This window comes from Liolophura sinensis, chromosome 8, assembly GCF_032854445.1.
Source record: "Liolophura sinensis isolate JHLJ2023 chromosome 8, CUHK_Ljap_v2, whole genome shotgun sequence".
NCBI lineage: Eukaryota > Metazoa > Mollusca > Polyplacophora > Chitonida > Chitonidae > Liolophura > Liolophura sinensis.
In genome coordinates, this window is record NC_088302.1 from 45,800,209 (window position 1) to 45,816,828 (window position 16,620).

The window sequence follows — 16,620 nt, forward strand, 5'->3', positions numbered from 1 at the left end:
CCCAAATAAAATAGTGCTTTACAAACAAACGAGATATAAAATTTAAAAAAGGACTACATAAGACAAAATACACGAAGCTGAAGCCTGATGAAGTCCCAGTATGTGTTAGTGACACTGATAGCATGATGGCCATCAGTAATAAACCACCTTTAGCTCCCTATCTAACTTTTCCACTTCGTCGTTGGGAAGGTTCTTGTTATCAATTGTTTCCTCCGTGGGGTTAGAGTAGAACACACTTGCCCCTACGATAGATCCTCCATCTTGGGTACGGCCACCAGTCAGATTCACACCCGCGGCACACCAGATCTGGGTACAGAGAGGGACCAGAAAACATGGGTAAATCAACATCAGAAATGTGAAGTGCCATCTACATCATGTTGGATCCAACATATCAGATTGATAAGAAACGAAACATGAAACTTTTTAGCTTTTTATCATTCTCAAGGTTCTGCTTGTGCAAACTGCATGTGTTAACACAGATGACTGATCTTTAACAAATTATAGCCCAGTGAACACAGAGAAATGTGCAGGAGAGACCATTACATTCTTTTGTTATATTCAATCCAACATGGCCTTGAGTGCAAGCCAAATACATGTATATTTCCATGATGACTATTAAGACTACAGCAGGGCTAGTGTATATTATGATATCTTTGCTTTGTTCTTCTTGTTTTGGGACTTTTTTATGCTTTAATATATGTTAGTAAGTCCAAAAGAGTGAATGACAAGCTGCTGTTTTACTGATAACAGGATTGCATTGTTACTTTTGTCTATATAATCTTCTCACCTTGAGCCCATTCTCCTTGTCCAGCAGGGGTCTGCAGTAGACAGGTACCGGCACAGGGACATGACTCTTACTGGGTTGCTCTCTGGGCAGATGGGAGGTGAACTTGGCAGGTAAGCTCCAACCATAAGCCTGCATGCGCCCATCGTCCTTCTTGACATGGGCTCGCACCTGCTTGTACTGTTCTCGCCTCTCTCTCTCACGCTCCCTACGGGTTTTCTCAGCTGACCTGTACGTAGGGAGCGGTTAATAACACTGTTACTGAGAGGCATGAGAAGTTGTGTAATGGAGATTTGAACTTCTGATAAACATACAGTTGAAAGATCTCCTAATGAAAATGAGTGTGATCCTGTATGAGAGGAATTGTATCCTTTAGCTACATGTACCTGAACAGTTTGTGTACTTTAAAACTACCAAAAAAAAAAAAAAAGTAGCATATCTTACATAATCATATCATGTGGTCTGACTAAAAATATTATATCTGTTTAAAAAGAAAAACCATTATTAATTCAAATGTCCAAAAATTACAAAGTAACACTTTTGCATGAAAGAAAAAAATGCATAACAGTAACATGGTTATGAATAATGGGGGGAGAACTCACTAAATATCATGCTCAGCAATAACTTCATACTAAATCTGGGTAAGCAGGATATAAACATGGTTACAGCATATACAATAAACATGAAACACTGATAAATGAAAAAAGCTGGGCAATAACAAATGGGTGAGGTCATAATCATGGCTTATTAGCTGGGAAGGACGTGGGCTGGAGGATTTTAAAAGCTTCACAGTCATGGAATATTAGCTAGGCAGAACATAGTTAAAATTTGTGCAGGATGCAGGCCAGATTGTTCAGGGTCCAGCAGCAATGGGAATATAAACACTGCAATGTCCCAATTGTCACAAATTGTAAATGTACATGCAAATGTGGCTAGTAAGTACATAACCATGTATGAACATAAATAATATAACAAGAAGTACCAATATAACCACACGTACATTTTCTGACATGTCCATCACGCCAATGCTTGTACATGGGAATGGTGTTACCAGCTTCTGATATTCATCATTCTGTTCATTCTATTTATTTTTAGCTGAACTCTTTGACATTTAAGAATAAATTTAACTTAAGAAGAATAACCTACAAAAAAAGCTCACCAATGGAGATGCCCCTTTATAACACTTTATTACAAGGGTATATGTAGGTCTATCAGAATACATTTAAATTGTGAACAAGCCACAATGTCATGACGGCCAATTCAAATCATCCCACACAGCACAAATACATGTATATCACTCGAAAACAAACAAAAGGGTTCACATTTATATTTGTCTGCATTCAGAAGGTCATGCAAAATGCATTCCCAATGCAAAATATTTTTTAGAAATACCTACTCCATGTCTGGGAATTTCAGTTTTCTGCATCAAAAATGAGAAATGAATCATGGAATTTCAGGGATTCATGTATCAGAGGTATGGGTTGGTTTCTCAAACACAAAGGTATGGGTTGGTTTCTCAAACACAATGTTGTTTCTCTACAGCTTCATAGAACATGAACAGGTACAAGGGTCATGTGTGACAAGAAATGGTAAAATGGAGAATGCACATGGATGATTTGTGAATCCCCAGAGCTAAATCACAAAGATGGCCTCAATCCTACCCTGAGATTCCTCCTCTTTCTGGAATTCAAGAGGTAACTGCTATATGTAAATACTGTGACCGTCATTTGTAGGGTTCACCATCATAGCATGATTTAATGACTTCAAAGGCAATAATGGCTTTGGATGGCATCAAAAACAATGAGTGGGCATAGCCTAGTGTTGAGCTTTTCTTAAGTGAATAAATTTGTGTTATTTATATTTTTTTCCACGCCATTAGGACCAATAACACGTATCCTCACTGTATACCTTGTTATGGACAAATAAGAACGACAGTTTGTCCTGACTCGGCTGCGGTTTGTCCGGACTCGGCTGCAGTTTTGCCCTAACTCAGCTGCAGTTTGTCCTGACTCGGCTGTAGTTTTATATTATAGACAGGAGAGTCATCAGGTACAGTTTGACTTTCTCTAGTCACTTGATTGCCGTTACATAAGTGAAATTTTGTTGAATACAACGTGACACCAATTAAATATATTTATAGAAATATTCTAATTTCTAAAGTTTTAGGTGTAAATTGTAAAAAGTCTGAATTATCAAATAACTGAATTCAACAAAAAATACTGGAGAGGAAACTGATGTTAATGGTGCTAATGAATCCACCACCCACTATGTTAACTAAAAGGTACTGGAACTAATACATAACAGAGGGAAAGAAGCAGGGAACCACAGGCAGGACTCAAGTACATACGGTTCTTTTTTCATAGGGCTAAAAGTGCAAGAAAAAGGCAACAAATCAGCAAATCAAAACATGAATTTAAGACAAACCATATACACAAGCCACTTTCACAGTCTGCTTTAACGTGTGCATTGCAAACAAAAAAACAGACACACATCTGCACAAAATAAAAACAAAAACTATCAACATTATTAGCAAACTGAATTCAATGAAGGAGAAAAATAAACCTTCCACTTGTACATGGTGCAAAAACACATAAGATTTCCACAAGACCAAAGTGTGCAGATATTCTACCCACTCAAGTTTATGACAAGTGCAATTTACAAATATCACAGAGTTGAGTTTCATGCGGGTTTCCAACTCAACAGCATTTCATTTCACTCGAACAGCAAAAAAGGAGCAAATAAAACAGAAAACAGACATGTGCATTCTGAATCGGCAGCAAGAAATAAAGTTACATGTACAATTTGAGAAAATAACTGACCACACAGAAGTAAAACTTACGCCTCATCATGAAGAAAATCATAGGCTTTAGCTTTCTCCCCCAGATTGTAAGAGTCTCTCTTCTTCTTGTTGGGATCTCCCACAGGTCGTACATTGGTAGTGGGAGCGTTGTACTTCACAGTGGCCACTGGTAATGCCTGGGTTGTGAGGCTTGTTTGAGGAGCTGAACAAGTTGCTGAAACTGTGAGGAACAGTTGATGTTAACATCCAGTGACTGTTTTTGTTGACAGACCTGGTATCCTACAACAGTGACTGTAAGTAACATCCATATGGTTCTCCATGAGTTTCCATGTCTAGAAGGCATTCCACTGTTATTGTTAACTGCTAAGCCTCCTGTTTGTGTTAAACATTATAGTCTGTAAAATTCCCTCGAAATCCACTAAGAATTTATATGAATCCTCAGTGATTAGACCATCACTTACCCAAACCCTGAAAATTCATCCCAGCTATGAAATGTTTCACAATGTGGTATTTCCTCAAAATTTCATGTCCCACTGGCTACTCTAGACTGGTTGTTCAAAAGTGTATTAAATTTAAGATAGGCTTAAATTTTAGTTACCAATCTTGTTATAATATAAAACTAATGGGACTTTTGTCCTGACTAAAGTTAATACTGGACTTAACTGCTAATACACTTTTAAACAACTGGGCCCAGGTAATAAAAGTACCCTATTGTTATAAAAACAGTGTAGTGTTGCCAATAGGTAGTAACATACACATGTATACACTTGTTATCCACAGCTACATTTATCCGTCGAGAAGCTTCACTTCACAAATAACTGAATGATTTGTTAAACTTATACACATGATTCAGTTCATTCTAATTGCTTCATAACACATTTTATCTAAGAAAACTGCCTGAAGCTACAGGGTATGTTCCATCACATTGGGGAATTATTCTTCTACTTGATCAGGGGTTGCATTCTAAAATGAGAATGGATTGTACCTTGTGATCATCTTATCAAAAAAAATTTGTCTCTGTTTCTTAATATTAATGAGAATGTCTCAAACCCGTGCTTTAAAACTGGAACAAAACGATTATACAGTTAGCATTATAATCAGAACTTTCTGTAGTTTCACAACTCCACGCACTGCTTTATGATGAATTTCACCTTCTGCTTCAGTGCAGAACAGTTTGCGAAATGACAATGTAGTAAGTTGATCAGCAACACAGCACTGCTGGTATATTCAGATCTACAGCCTGTTTTGGGAAATTGTGGACAGATCGAAAGTAGTCAGTGGTCAAAGTACATGTAGCCCACTTTTGTCCTTATCAACAGCCAGCCAACCCTTATGTTGCAAATGCTTGTACTGATCAACACTAGTCAAAATCTCAAGTAGATGTAGCCCACTTTTGTCCTATATCAACAGCAGCTAACCCTATGTCGCAGATGCTTGCAACTGATCAACAGTAGTCAAATTCTCAAGTACACGTAGCACACTTTTGTCCTTATCAACAGCAGCCAACCCTATGCTGCAGATGCTTCTACTGATCAACAGTAGTCAATTTTCATGTAGCACACTTTTATACTGATTAACGGTAGCCAACCCTGCCTCCACAGCACCCACACTGTACAAATCAACATTAGCCAACCCTCTCCAGCAACGACACTTGTACAAATCAACACTAGCCAACCCTCACTACAGCCCCCACACTTGTACAAATCAACACTAGCCAACCCTCACACAGCACCCACACTTGTACAAATCAACACTAGCCAACCTCACACAGCAACCACACTTGTACAATCAACAGTCGCCCAACCCTCAACACAGCAACCACACTTGTACAAATCAACAGTCGCCAACCCTCACACAGCACCCACACTTGTACAAATCAACAGTCGCCAAACCTCACACAGCACCCACACAGTCTATACTGATCAACAGTAGCCAAACCCTCATTGGCACACTTGTTCTGATCAACAGTAGTCTAACCCTCATGTAACACACACTTGCAGAAATCAACAGTAGCCAATCCCCAAGTAGCACACTTATAATAATCAACAGTAACCAAACTCTAAATAAGCAAAAACTTATACTTATCACAGTAACCAAACCCTTCAAGTAGCACAAAACATATACTGATCAAGTGACCAAATCCTCATGTAACAAAACACTTGCACAGATCAGCAGTAGCTAAACCCTCAGACACACTTTCTAATATACTGATCAACTATAGTCCAACATGTGAGTAGTTGATACTTATCAACAGTTAGCAGCCAAACTCTTCAAGTAACACACATGCATACAATCATGAATTTCGAGTTATTCATGTCAATGTCTTACAATATGTACCAAATGAAGCATGTCAAATGTTGAAAAATGAGGTGTTCATTTTACCCCCCTTTCCTGACAGATGATACTGTAACATGAATTTTTTTCCCACCACCTGCACCTATAAAACTCATTATTGGGTCATCAAAGTATGTATGTATGCTCGGGGTTTTACATTGAACTTAACAATGTGGATGAAACGTGTTTGTACATATACTGTATCATCTTGTGGCTGGTAGAGTCTGTGCCACCAAATTGCTGCTTCCACTCAATTATCGTGCCGAAGATACCCAACCAGTCACATTATACCGAAACTGGGCCAACCAGTCCTGTTTCCTTGTTCTAAACCTCTCAGCTCTGAGCACCAAGGGAGGCGAAGTTGTCAGAGCAAATTGTTTGCGGTATGACCCAAAATATGTAACAGTTATACATCAACTGTTACTTTCTACCTCAGACCTATGAGTTAACAGCTTAGTTCTTAGAATGTTCCCAGCTTCCAAACTATGATTAAAAGAAAAACAGGTCCTGATTACTGAAGCAAGAGTACAGGTTTGGTACTCTGACAAAGCAGTTTGGCATGATGAAACAAATCTCAGGGCCTATTTTTTGCTGCACTCAAGAATATTCACTTTTCACGACGGCTGTCAATCTAATAGTTGGAGGAAACTGGCGCACACTAAGAAAAACTCTGCGTTGGCAAGCAAGTGAAAAACAGTGAGGCACAGCTTTCTCCAACCAGAACCAGCTCAATACTTGTCACATTAGCAGGATGCTTTCAACGATAACAAACTTCTTCCATGACCACCTAAATGCCCATTTAAGTGCTGTCGACTACCACAGTGCTGAGAACAGTGCAGGCAGAGGTGTCAAGGGCTCCCCATCTCCAATGGTGGGATTAAACCATTGCCTCCTGTGATCTCAGACCTAACACTTGGTCATGAATGTATGGGTCTGTATCCTTAGTAAATCCATTTGTGTTTCACACACACCGCAAATGTATAACTACTGTGTGGTTAGACACGGTGTTTCAGCGTAACTATACTGTGCAGCATAAAATTACATGTGAGGTGTGACCTGCCTAGAAGGCAGGACCACTGTTTCTTATGGAGCTTTACCTATTCAGAAAGACAGAGGGCGTGTTACACGTAATTAGAGTGCACTGCCATGTGTATTGCAATTATTGTCAGGGAATACACTGAGTAGATATAATTTTTCAACACTGATAAAATCGAGATCAGGAAAACACTGGCTCAAGTAAATCCACTGCCCTACTAAGGTATCCAGCCAGACTGGAAGGGCTTGCTTGTTAGAGCCTAGTCATAATTACATGGGAAGAGCTTGCTTGTTAGAGTCTAGTCATAACTACATTGGAAGAGCTTGCTTACTAGAGTCTAGACAATGACTGCACTTAGGTTTCGAAACACTTGATTCGTCTTTCAGTACAATATACTACAAAAGTTGTGTGTTTCTGTGAAAAATCATTCACTACATACATGTATAACAAGACTCTAAAAAGTGAGTCGTTCACATATGGCTGGATAGCTCAGATGGTAGAAACCATAGGGCACTATAAGTCGTGAGTTTGAGTCTCACGCAAGTCTCAATTTATCATATTTGAAAAGTATTTCACAAAAGTCGACAAACTGAATTTCTGTTAGTGATTTGAAGCAGCTAAATGTGAAATGTGTGAGAACAAAAAAAAATCCAGGTGAAGAAAATGTTTCTGCACCAAGACCTTATTAATATAACAGGAGTATTGATACTGGGCACTTACACCATTACATCAGCTACTGACTGAATATTAGTGATGATATAGCCATTAACTTCAACAAATCAATCAAGATGGAAAAAAAATCTTCATTGTTGACTGCAATGATTACAAGTAACCTGAAAGTGAAATAATACCTAAGAAATATAAAGCAAGCATCAGTGTAAATTTGAAAATTTATTTTATAATACTTATTTGATATTTCACTTATGTGACCAGTGGATTGAAAAATTAGAAATCTAATATTTGAATTCGGTTGTGAGATTTTTAGGTGTCAAACTTAATTTTTATCCAATTTGACATTTTTAATGATGGAATAGCCCTTTTCTGTGAATGAGCAGACATCACAAAAGAAAACATCACAGGAATTTGATCCAAACGTGAAAATGTACAGTGTGTAAGGACAAAAATTCAGTTTCACATCACTGGTACCCAACAATATCAATATGGTCCATGAAGTAAACCATATAATTCAAGTTTTTAACTGCAGCAAGAAAAGTGTACAAAAAATTAAAGAAACACAGTTTTGGGTTTTTTTTCCCACTGATGCTTACTTATTTTTGGGGCATTTTTTTTTTTTTACTTCTTTTACACAAGGAACATTATTCACTTGTGTTACAGCAAGATCCCACCACCAGTTGATCCACATTTTGTTTTCAATGAACAAAATTAAGATCTCAAGAAAACAACAAATGAACTAGTAATATTTCAAATCCAGTTAAAATAATTTATTTTATGTACAAATATCACTTGCATTGTTTGCATAAACAAATATAATTGATGGCAACTTCAGACAAAAATATTGAACTGTCCTGAACTTTTAGAGCTTGTGAAGTATGCACTAAATGTAACTCTACATTAAATCAAATTAACTTTCACATAAAATGCAGAAAACTTAAATCACAGCTAAAATCAATCAATATTCAATAAGGATCAATGCGGATCAAACTGGTGGAGGGATTACTGGCTGCATTTTTTGACTAAACAGCTTTCTTAAAACATTAAAGGAACACAAAGTAATGGGCTGGGGGACAATCTGAAATTTTAAGGAAGTAGAGTTCAAAAGAAGAATCATACAAAGAATGACTGAACGGAAATAGCTGCAACTGCAATGGAAAGAAAATTTGGTATTATTGTCTTGTTTTCCCTCAACATGGATCAATAAGAACTTCTAAAGTCATTAATTATGGTTTCACCTAATTTTCTAGGGCAATTTTTGTGTGACATTTTATGCAGTACAGTCAGAAAGTCTACATAAAATACTACTGTAAACCAACAAACCTCCAACCAGAATTTCTTATTGATCCCTATTGTAAAAACTAACTTTTCCAAGACATTCAACACTAATAATGACAGTTATTTCAGAAATTTTGAGATGTTATTTTCAGACTGTACAATACCTTATAAGCATAGACTCTACAGTAAAATATCATTTCATTCATACTACATCACATGGCAGTGAAAAAACAACTGATCTACTTTTATATCTTGGAAGCAGCCACTACTCGCAGTGGAACGTAATGCTTTAATAAAGGCCAACTTATATTGCTACCCAGAGAAACCCCCAAATTTTCATCCAAAGAGTAACAGCATATTATACACTCACCTAAAGCCCCTTCACACATCACTAACAATTGAATAAATAAAAGAATCTTGTTTAAAATGGTTAGAGAAGCATAACACTATCCACCTGGTTCCAATAAACACCGATAATAGGCAAAATGTAACAAATATGCAACCGGGAAAGCGATGCCTTATACTTAGTTTTAATCATCAATATCTGCACACTAGTCAAAAAAATTCTCTTAAATTATTTTGAAAGAAACACAATAAATAAATATAACCGGGTAAATGCTGAGAAGTGGATTACTGTAATGTCTAGCTGTTTAAGTAAAAATGCCCGTTTTAAAGTGAATGTGGAGAGAATACCCATGGATGTTTGTGATCATCAAAAAAATTACATCTTGAAAAAATATTTAATAAACCTCATTCTGTGTTAAAGGGATACAGAATCGATGCTGATTGACAGTGGAGATAGAGTTTCTAGGGTTAAATCTTGCAACCTTGGCCACACTTGAATAAATGTACCATTCATAATTTCAGCTCGGGCAAGGCACAGCCTGGACTTGCCTATCTCTCACACCAGTCAATCAGAATCAATTCTGTATCCCTTTAAGCAGAAACCTACATGGTAGAATTCTGGCTCACACTGAATAAACTAACAACACCATCCCCTTGTTTTCCTACATATGTAGCAATATAAATTGGCCCACTATACTTCACGGAGGTCATCCACAATTCTCAACACATTACTTCTGACACCAGGAGTTCATTTTACATGAGATCATGTCATTTTTCTGGGACTAAACACCATTTCTGGCTGTAAAGCTGTCTCATTTCCACAAGACTAATGTATGTATGCTAATACGTCTATAACTGACAAACAAGGCCAAACATACCATGAAACTAGCATGACATTAAAACCAGCACAAGGCCATAAATTAAGCACAAGGCCTTGCAGACCACCTCTGCAACTATATGTATTGTACATTTTGCACTACCTGCCATTTCAGACAAAAGGACATTTCAGACCTAGATCTGTTGAGATTGTGAATGACCTCAGATTTCTAAAATGTGACAAAACAATAATATATACATCAGCATGCCCTGAGGAATGAAGCCTTCTCCTCGACCCAATGACAACCGCTGTGCGTGAGCTAGCCAGGTCCCTGGGGCTGACATTTCGTTGGTGAGAAAGACGGTGAATGGCCTGAGATGAAGAGACAAAGTTTAGATGATCTGTGGCGGAGGGTAACTTTTCTTCGTAGACCTGGAGGCAGGAGGTGGCGGTTCAGGTGGACTGGGACTAACAAGACTACCAAAACTGAAACACGACAGAAATACATGTACCAGTCAGAGTTCCCTCACAGGCATACCTGCACCAAGTCTCACAAAACCATATACACAAATCACCTCAGTTTACATAATTTCACATCACTGATATCAGTGATGTAATGGTGCAAAAGTGTAATACTATGGGTTACTTGTGTTCATGCTAGTCAGTCTACAGTAAACAACCACATAAAACCTTAATGTATGGTTGGGCTAACAGTTTCTTTGGAAATAACTATTGCACTACAAATAAATACTGTGAAACTTGTAGCAGAATTTAGGAATGAAATCACCTGAAAATATCTTGATTCTTTAACCTTTCAAACATTACAGCACAGTACAAAAACTTACTCAACTGATGTTAAATACAGGTTTATTGCTCCAATATATTTTCCATACTTTGCTGAAGTCTGAGGGCTCAGAGCAAAATTGGTCTCCAATAAAACTTGTTATGTTGCGAACGGTTGAAGAATTAAGGCTGTGTGTTTATCTACTCGTAAGTCAATGAATATTGTACATGTAAGTCCATTACTGGGAAGAAAGGAATAATTCACAGAATGACCTTAAATTTGTACATTTTCATCTTTCTTTATGACAGTAGTCCAAGATGTTTTCAGATCACTGCTACTTCATCTCTAAATATAACTAAGAAATGCTCAATGTAATTCAAATCTCTGTTTTCTCCGTGTAAAAAAAAAAATCTTGTGTGTTAGATGTACAAACAACTGAGACATGCATACATGTCTGTCTAACAGTACCTTTAAAGTCACATGTTAGTGAGGGCTAGGGACATGGGTGAAGTGTAGAAGTGAGGGGAATAACATGAACTGAGACACATGTAAAATGAAATAAGAACTGTGAAGAGGACATCTGAGAGTGTCTTATACAAGCTACATTGAGTGTCAGACACTGGGAATTGTCATGATCACAATGTCTTCTGCATGATTTATTCTACACATTTTTTTTCAATGATGTTATGTCCATCAAACTATTCAATGCTGCTGTATTTTCTTAGCACAATCTCCCCCCAAAAAATACACAAACCCACACCAGTAAAGGTCTGCTTGATTCTCACAAACCTCTTTCAACACACCACAAAATACCCTGATTCCGAGCTGGACTAACCACCTATGCAAATAACAACATCAAACTAAATCTGGTGGTCTCACACCGCACAGCACCCATTTGACTTATTTGGACATTTAGTAAAATCCATCATTTTCATTTTAATACCAGATACACTTTCACGTCCATATCCAAATTTTATAAGGGACAACTATGTTAGTAGGAAGAGCAGTGTGAGAACTGCCAAAAAACATCTTTATGAGTGAATGTTAACTAAATACAAAACCTGAAAACAGGTCATTATGGTGACCCTTCGTTTTGTACCCTGTAAACTCACCAACATCTACATAACCATAGCCAAGCCCTATTATAGCTCACTTCCATGTAAGCCTGAAGAAAATAACATGATTAAATCCCACATGCATTTAGAAGCAAGAAACTCAAATTACATGGTAAAAAATACTGAAAGAAGTACATGTCTTCAAAGATACTCAGAAATTTTGAATGCTTCTCTTGGTGTACCTAAAGTTGGCTATGTAGTCTGGTAATAGCATTTCTGGCACAACTGACTTATTGACTATAAACACGGCATCTGTGTCACACCTGGAAACAGTATAGGTATTAAGCAATGTTCCAATATTTGCTTCAGTCTCTCAAACTTTCAAAACTCTTAAAATCTTCTTCCTGGGCCCAGGATCAGGAGGTTGTCCTATACTAAGGTCTGCCTTAATCTTTATTACACTAAAATATGCATTATCCTCCAGAATTTTCATTTCTATACCAAGTGCTACCTGAGACTTTTAAAACTAAATTGAAAATTAGTGTTCAAGTTAAAATCTAAGAATTGTAATCTTTAGGCATAAAACTGCATATATTCAAGTGTCTTAAATATTGTAGTAATCACTACAGAATACAATGGACTGTCTAGAAATGCAGCATTGTTGTACATTTAAGTAGGGAATGCAGCCTCAGGGACACAGAGGGCATTTTAAAGGGTGAAAGCTGGTTATACTTACAAACTCCATATGGTGGACTTTTTCTTGGGGACAAGTTCTGGGTGTTCCCGAGAGGCTCGGATCATTTCCGTCCACCGCACAGCCTCCTGTAGCTCCATCAGCCTTTCCTTGTACTGGTTCCTCTCCATCAGCACCCGGGCCATCTCCACACGAGTGAACCGCTTACGCTGGGCCATGGGCACGTCATCCTAAAGTACAGACAGCGCACACATGAGTGCTTGGGGTATAATGTCGTACTTAACAATTTTTCAGTCATACGACAGCAAAGGAGTCCCTTGAGTGCATGTAATGTGCCTCCTTGTTGTAGGACGGATTCCCACCACTCTTTTATCTGGTGCTGCTTCACTTAGACAACTTTCCATTCATATATTCCTTACCTACTTGTCTAATTCCTTATCTCATTTTACAAAAAAAAAACAACACATGTTTTATATTGTAATGCTTCCAACATGTGATGAATTGGTGCTTAGCCCTAGGTGAAGTCCTACTCATAATTTCATCCAAATTGGTGCACAAGTTTTTCCATAAAGCTGCCAAAGACAGGCAAATGAAACACGGTACAGAATGATCAAATGTTAAAGCTGGATACAACCTGAACTGTGGAATGTCTGCCCTAATACATAATAAAAAATAAACTTGTGCACTACAATTAACAAGTAAAAGGAACTACTGATAGTTGTGGCTTACCTCCCCTTCTGCCTGTGCCTCCTGGCTTTTCTTCTCCAACTCCTCCTTGGTTTTCTTCAGGTCCTCCTCCAGCTGAGTAATGCGAAGCTGTAGACGACTCTTCACAGCCTGAAGGGAGGTAATCTCTTCTCGCAAGATCTCCTGCTCACTGTGGTACAAAGATCACAAGCAATAAGTCACTACATGTCATTACTTCTGCATCTTATACAGGAGTGTGAATCAAAACAGATAAAGGCATCACACAGCTTATGTGGCATCTGATATTAACACTTTTCAAGATATTTCAAGTTCCATTTCAACCCAAATTCAAAAACCCTTCATTAACCTATAAACTTCTTTTGAAGTCCGGGGTCAAGTTGGCTTCATGTTTAGTGAGTAAGGTGTTGAATTTTCACAAATAGTTTCCCATAAAAATAACCAAGCATGCATTATATAGAAGTATCCATGCTGTCAGGATTCAAGAACAAACTTCTACAATTCTCATTAAATTCCAGTGTACAACTAAATAGATGTACACTTAAAAATTCCCGACTTTTTCAGGGTCTTCAATAGTTTAAAAACTTTCAAGAACCTGTGGGACCCAAACAGATAACATATCAGCAACAGGAAAACAAGGTTATAGGATCTGATACCCAGTCAGCTGAGGTTTGTTGATGATAATCATCCTTAATAAAAGTGGGTTACATGTTGAAAGTTTTCACTTATCGTATTGTAAACCTCATTTTTGTATTACCTTGTAAGCTCATCCACTTTGGCAATTAAATCATCCTTCACAATATTAAGAGCATTCCTAGGAAAAAACAGAGCAGAAAAAAATTGAAAGAAAGGCAAAAGCACACAAATTTATTTCAAAAAGACTTTAAAAAAATTATAGTGTGAATGTGGAAACAGCAAATAAAGGGCTATACATGTATATACTTTCAGAACACAGGTTTAAAGTTTTATAACAAAGGATTAAACATTTTGATTAAAGATGTTAAAAGGGGCCTTTTCATAGCTTGCTGCAAGTGGTTGGACTGCATACCACACATGGACTTGTTGAAGAAAGTTACAACCTTTGGGTGTTCACCACAACTAAGCATCATTGCAAACACTTCACACAGTCAGCAGATGAAGGTTAGTGGAATGCTAGAAGCCTGTCTGGTGAGCAATACCAGTGAGCAAACAGCAACCTACCAAAAAAACTTTAACCTGATTTCCAGTCAAGATGTGTAATTTGGGTGGCTCTGGTCCCGGAATCATGAAGAGATCTTTAGCCTTGAGTCAAAATTTCAAACCCTTATAAAACTGTTATTTCTTTTGTAACAAACGCAAAAAATTGCTTGGCAACGTAAGTTCTGGATAAGTTACACGTATTGTTCAACAAATTTGACTTAATATAACGGAATGGAGCATACCAAATTTAATTGTTGAAGTTTTGACTTAAATCTAAGATTGCTTCGTTATCCCAAGGCCCCAAGCATCAAGGCTTTAAGGTTATAGAGACGTGCCATACTTACTTCGTTGCCAGTAACTCTGTGTTCTCCAGGATTAAATTCTCCACCTCCTTCCCCATACCGACTAGAAAAGAAACCATGGAACGTTAGTTATCAGCTAAAACTACACAATGATCAAGTCATTAATCATACCAATCTGAAGATTACAACCCTATTGCATTACACATATTACTTCAGACATACACACTGCAAAACAATTAGACCTACTGCACAAAGCTAAATAAATGAATAGATTGCTTTTTTGTCTCATTACCAACAACAGTGATGCACATGACCGTTAATCCCATATCCATAAATGGCCTTGTACATTCTGACCTCCATGCACATGCCTGAATAGCACATAACCAATTCATTATAGTCAAACAGATTACAAGAATCACAATACACTAAAATTTCAAAACGGATATATATAAAGACAAACAGGCACAACACTTACATTTCTCACAACCTTTTCGACATTTACTTTTTCCATAACTAACATGCATCCACTTGTTTTATACTATCTTCACACATGATAAAGTAATATTTACTTTATCCGCTGAATGGTAAATTATTCGCTAAAATGTAATAAAGTAGCAGTCACATTGATAAGAGCTCAGATCAGAACATCCACATGTTTAAGCATTCTCAACATCTTCAAATTAATACGCAGTTGCACATCTTCATGACTGAACTTAACGCAAACTATTTCAAGCTGTTAACAATGGTCAAAATTTCCCACAGGGATCCTCCCTGGCTTATTTGGCTTAAGCGCTGTTCTTGCCACTGCCTGTCAGCCCCTGACCAGTAAGGTCACGTGCTCAAAGCTAGCTCCAGCTGGTTCAACTGCCGCTTTCAGTTAAGAGATTCATCAAGTCCCTGGCAAGGGGCTGTTGTTAACACTTGCCACTTGAGTTTGCCACTACACCCACAAACCTGACTCTCATAGTATAAGTTAAAAATTCTTGAGTACGGCATTTAACAAAATATTGATAAAATTGGCAAAAAATATTTCCATTTGACATAAGCTTGGTTCACTTTGAAATGAACAATATTAGAACTACATGTATATTCAAAGTAACAGTGTTACATCAGTCAACACTTTTAGAATTAGGAAAGAAGAGTACACAAAGGTGGAGTCCTCTTACCAAAGAAGTTGTCACTGACTGTAAGGTCCAGGCAGGAAGCAGAAATTAATAAGAAAGGATTAGTTGTGGGTTACACACAAACACTGGTTTGATTGGCTGAAATCACCCCTCTGCAATGACTGAAAACACTTCAAACTTTAATCTATATGCAAAAAGAGCAACACAGGACTGTGTTGCAATTACAAGAACTGTGGAATTACCACAGGAGGCCACAAATGGCATTGCTCTGTTCATCAACTCCAGTTGTTCATCCAGAATTGCAAGTGTGTACATGTGCACGTAGCATATGCATGTGTATATGTTGAAGCAGATAAATTTCAGCCAACCACACCGATGTCTATCAGTTTACATAAATATATGAATTCTACACCCAAGCACAGACACACACATATACATGTATATTAAACATGCTAATAAATTTTTCAAGTATACCACATGGAATTGACATTACAGTGTCCATAATTATCAGTTTGCAGTGAAGTTGCAAATTACTTGTCACTAATTTTACGTGTCAATCTATTTTCATGCCTAACATCCAATTTTTACACATGTAGTTCATAAATTCTCTTTTCAAAGCCAAAAGATTGAAGTGTATATTCTGTGCAGTTTACTCAGTTTCTTACTTTTGCTGCCTGTACTGAAGCCAATATTGTTCTGAGTACTAATGGT

At 37.5% G+C, this 16,620-nt stretch overlaps 1 protein-coding gene across 1 annotated transcript in view; it reads right to left on the reverse strand.

Moving 5' to 3' along the window:
* LOC135472160 (C-Jun-amino-terminal kinase-interacting protein 4-like) overlaps window positions 1-16,620 on the reverse strand; it is a 68,744-nt gene that overhangs the window by 38,805 nt on the left and 13,319 nt on the right. Inside the window, 10 exon segments of the mRNA XM_064751527.1 lie at window positions 148-306; window positions 788-1,013; window positions 2,181-2,204; window positions 3,624-3,758; window positions 3,760-3,804; window positions 12,642-12,829; window positions 13,329-13,476; window positions 14,062-14,118; window positions 14,828-14,888; window positions 15,952-15,969. Coding sequence (XP_064607597.1) covers window positions 148-306; window positions 788-1,013; window positions 2,181-2,204; window positions 3,624-3,758; window positions 3,760-3,804; window positions 12,642-12,829; window positions 13,329-13,476; window positions 14,062-14,118; window positions 14,828-14,888; window positions 15,952-15,969 — 1,061 coding nt within the window.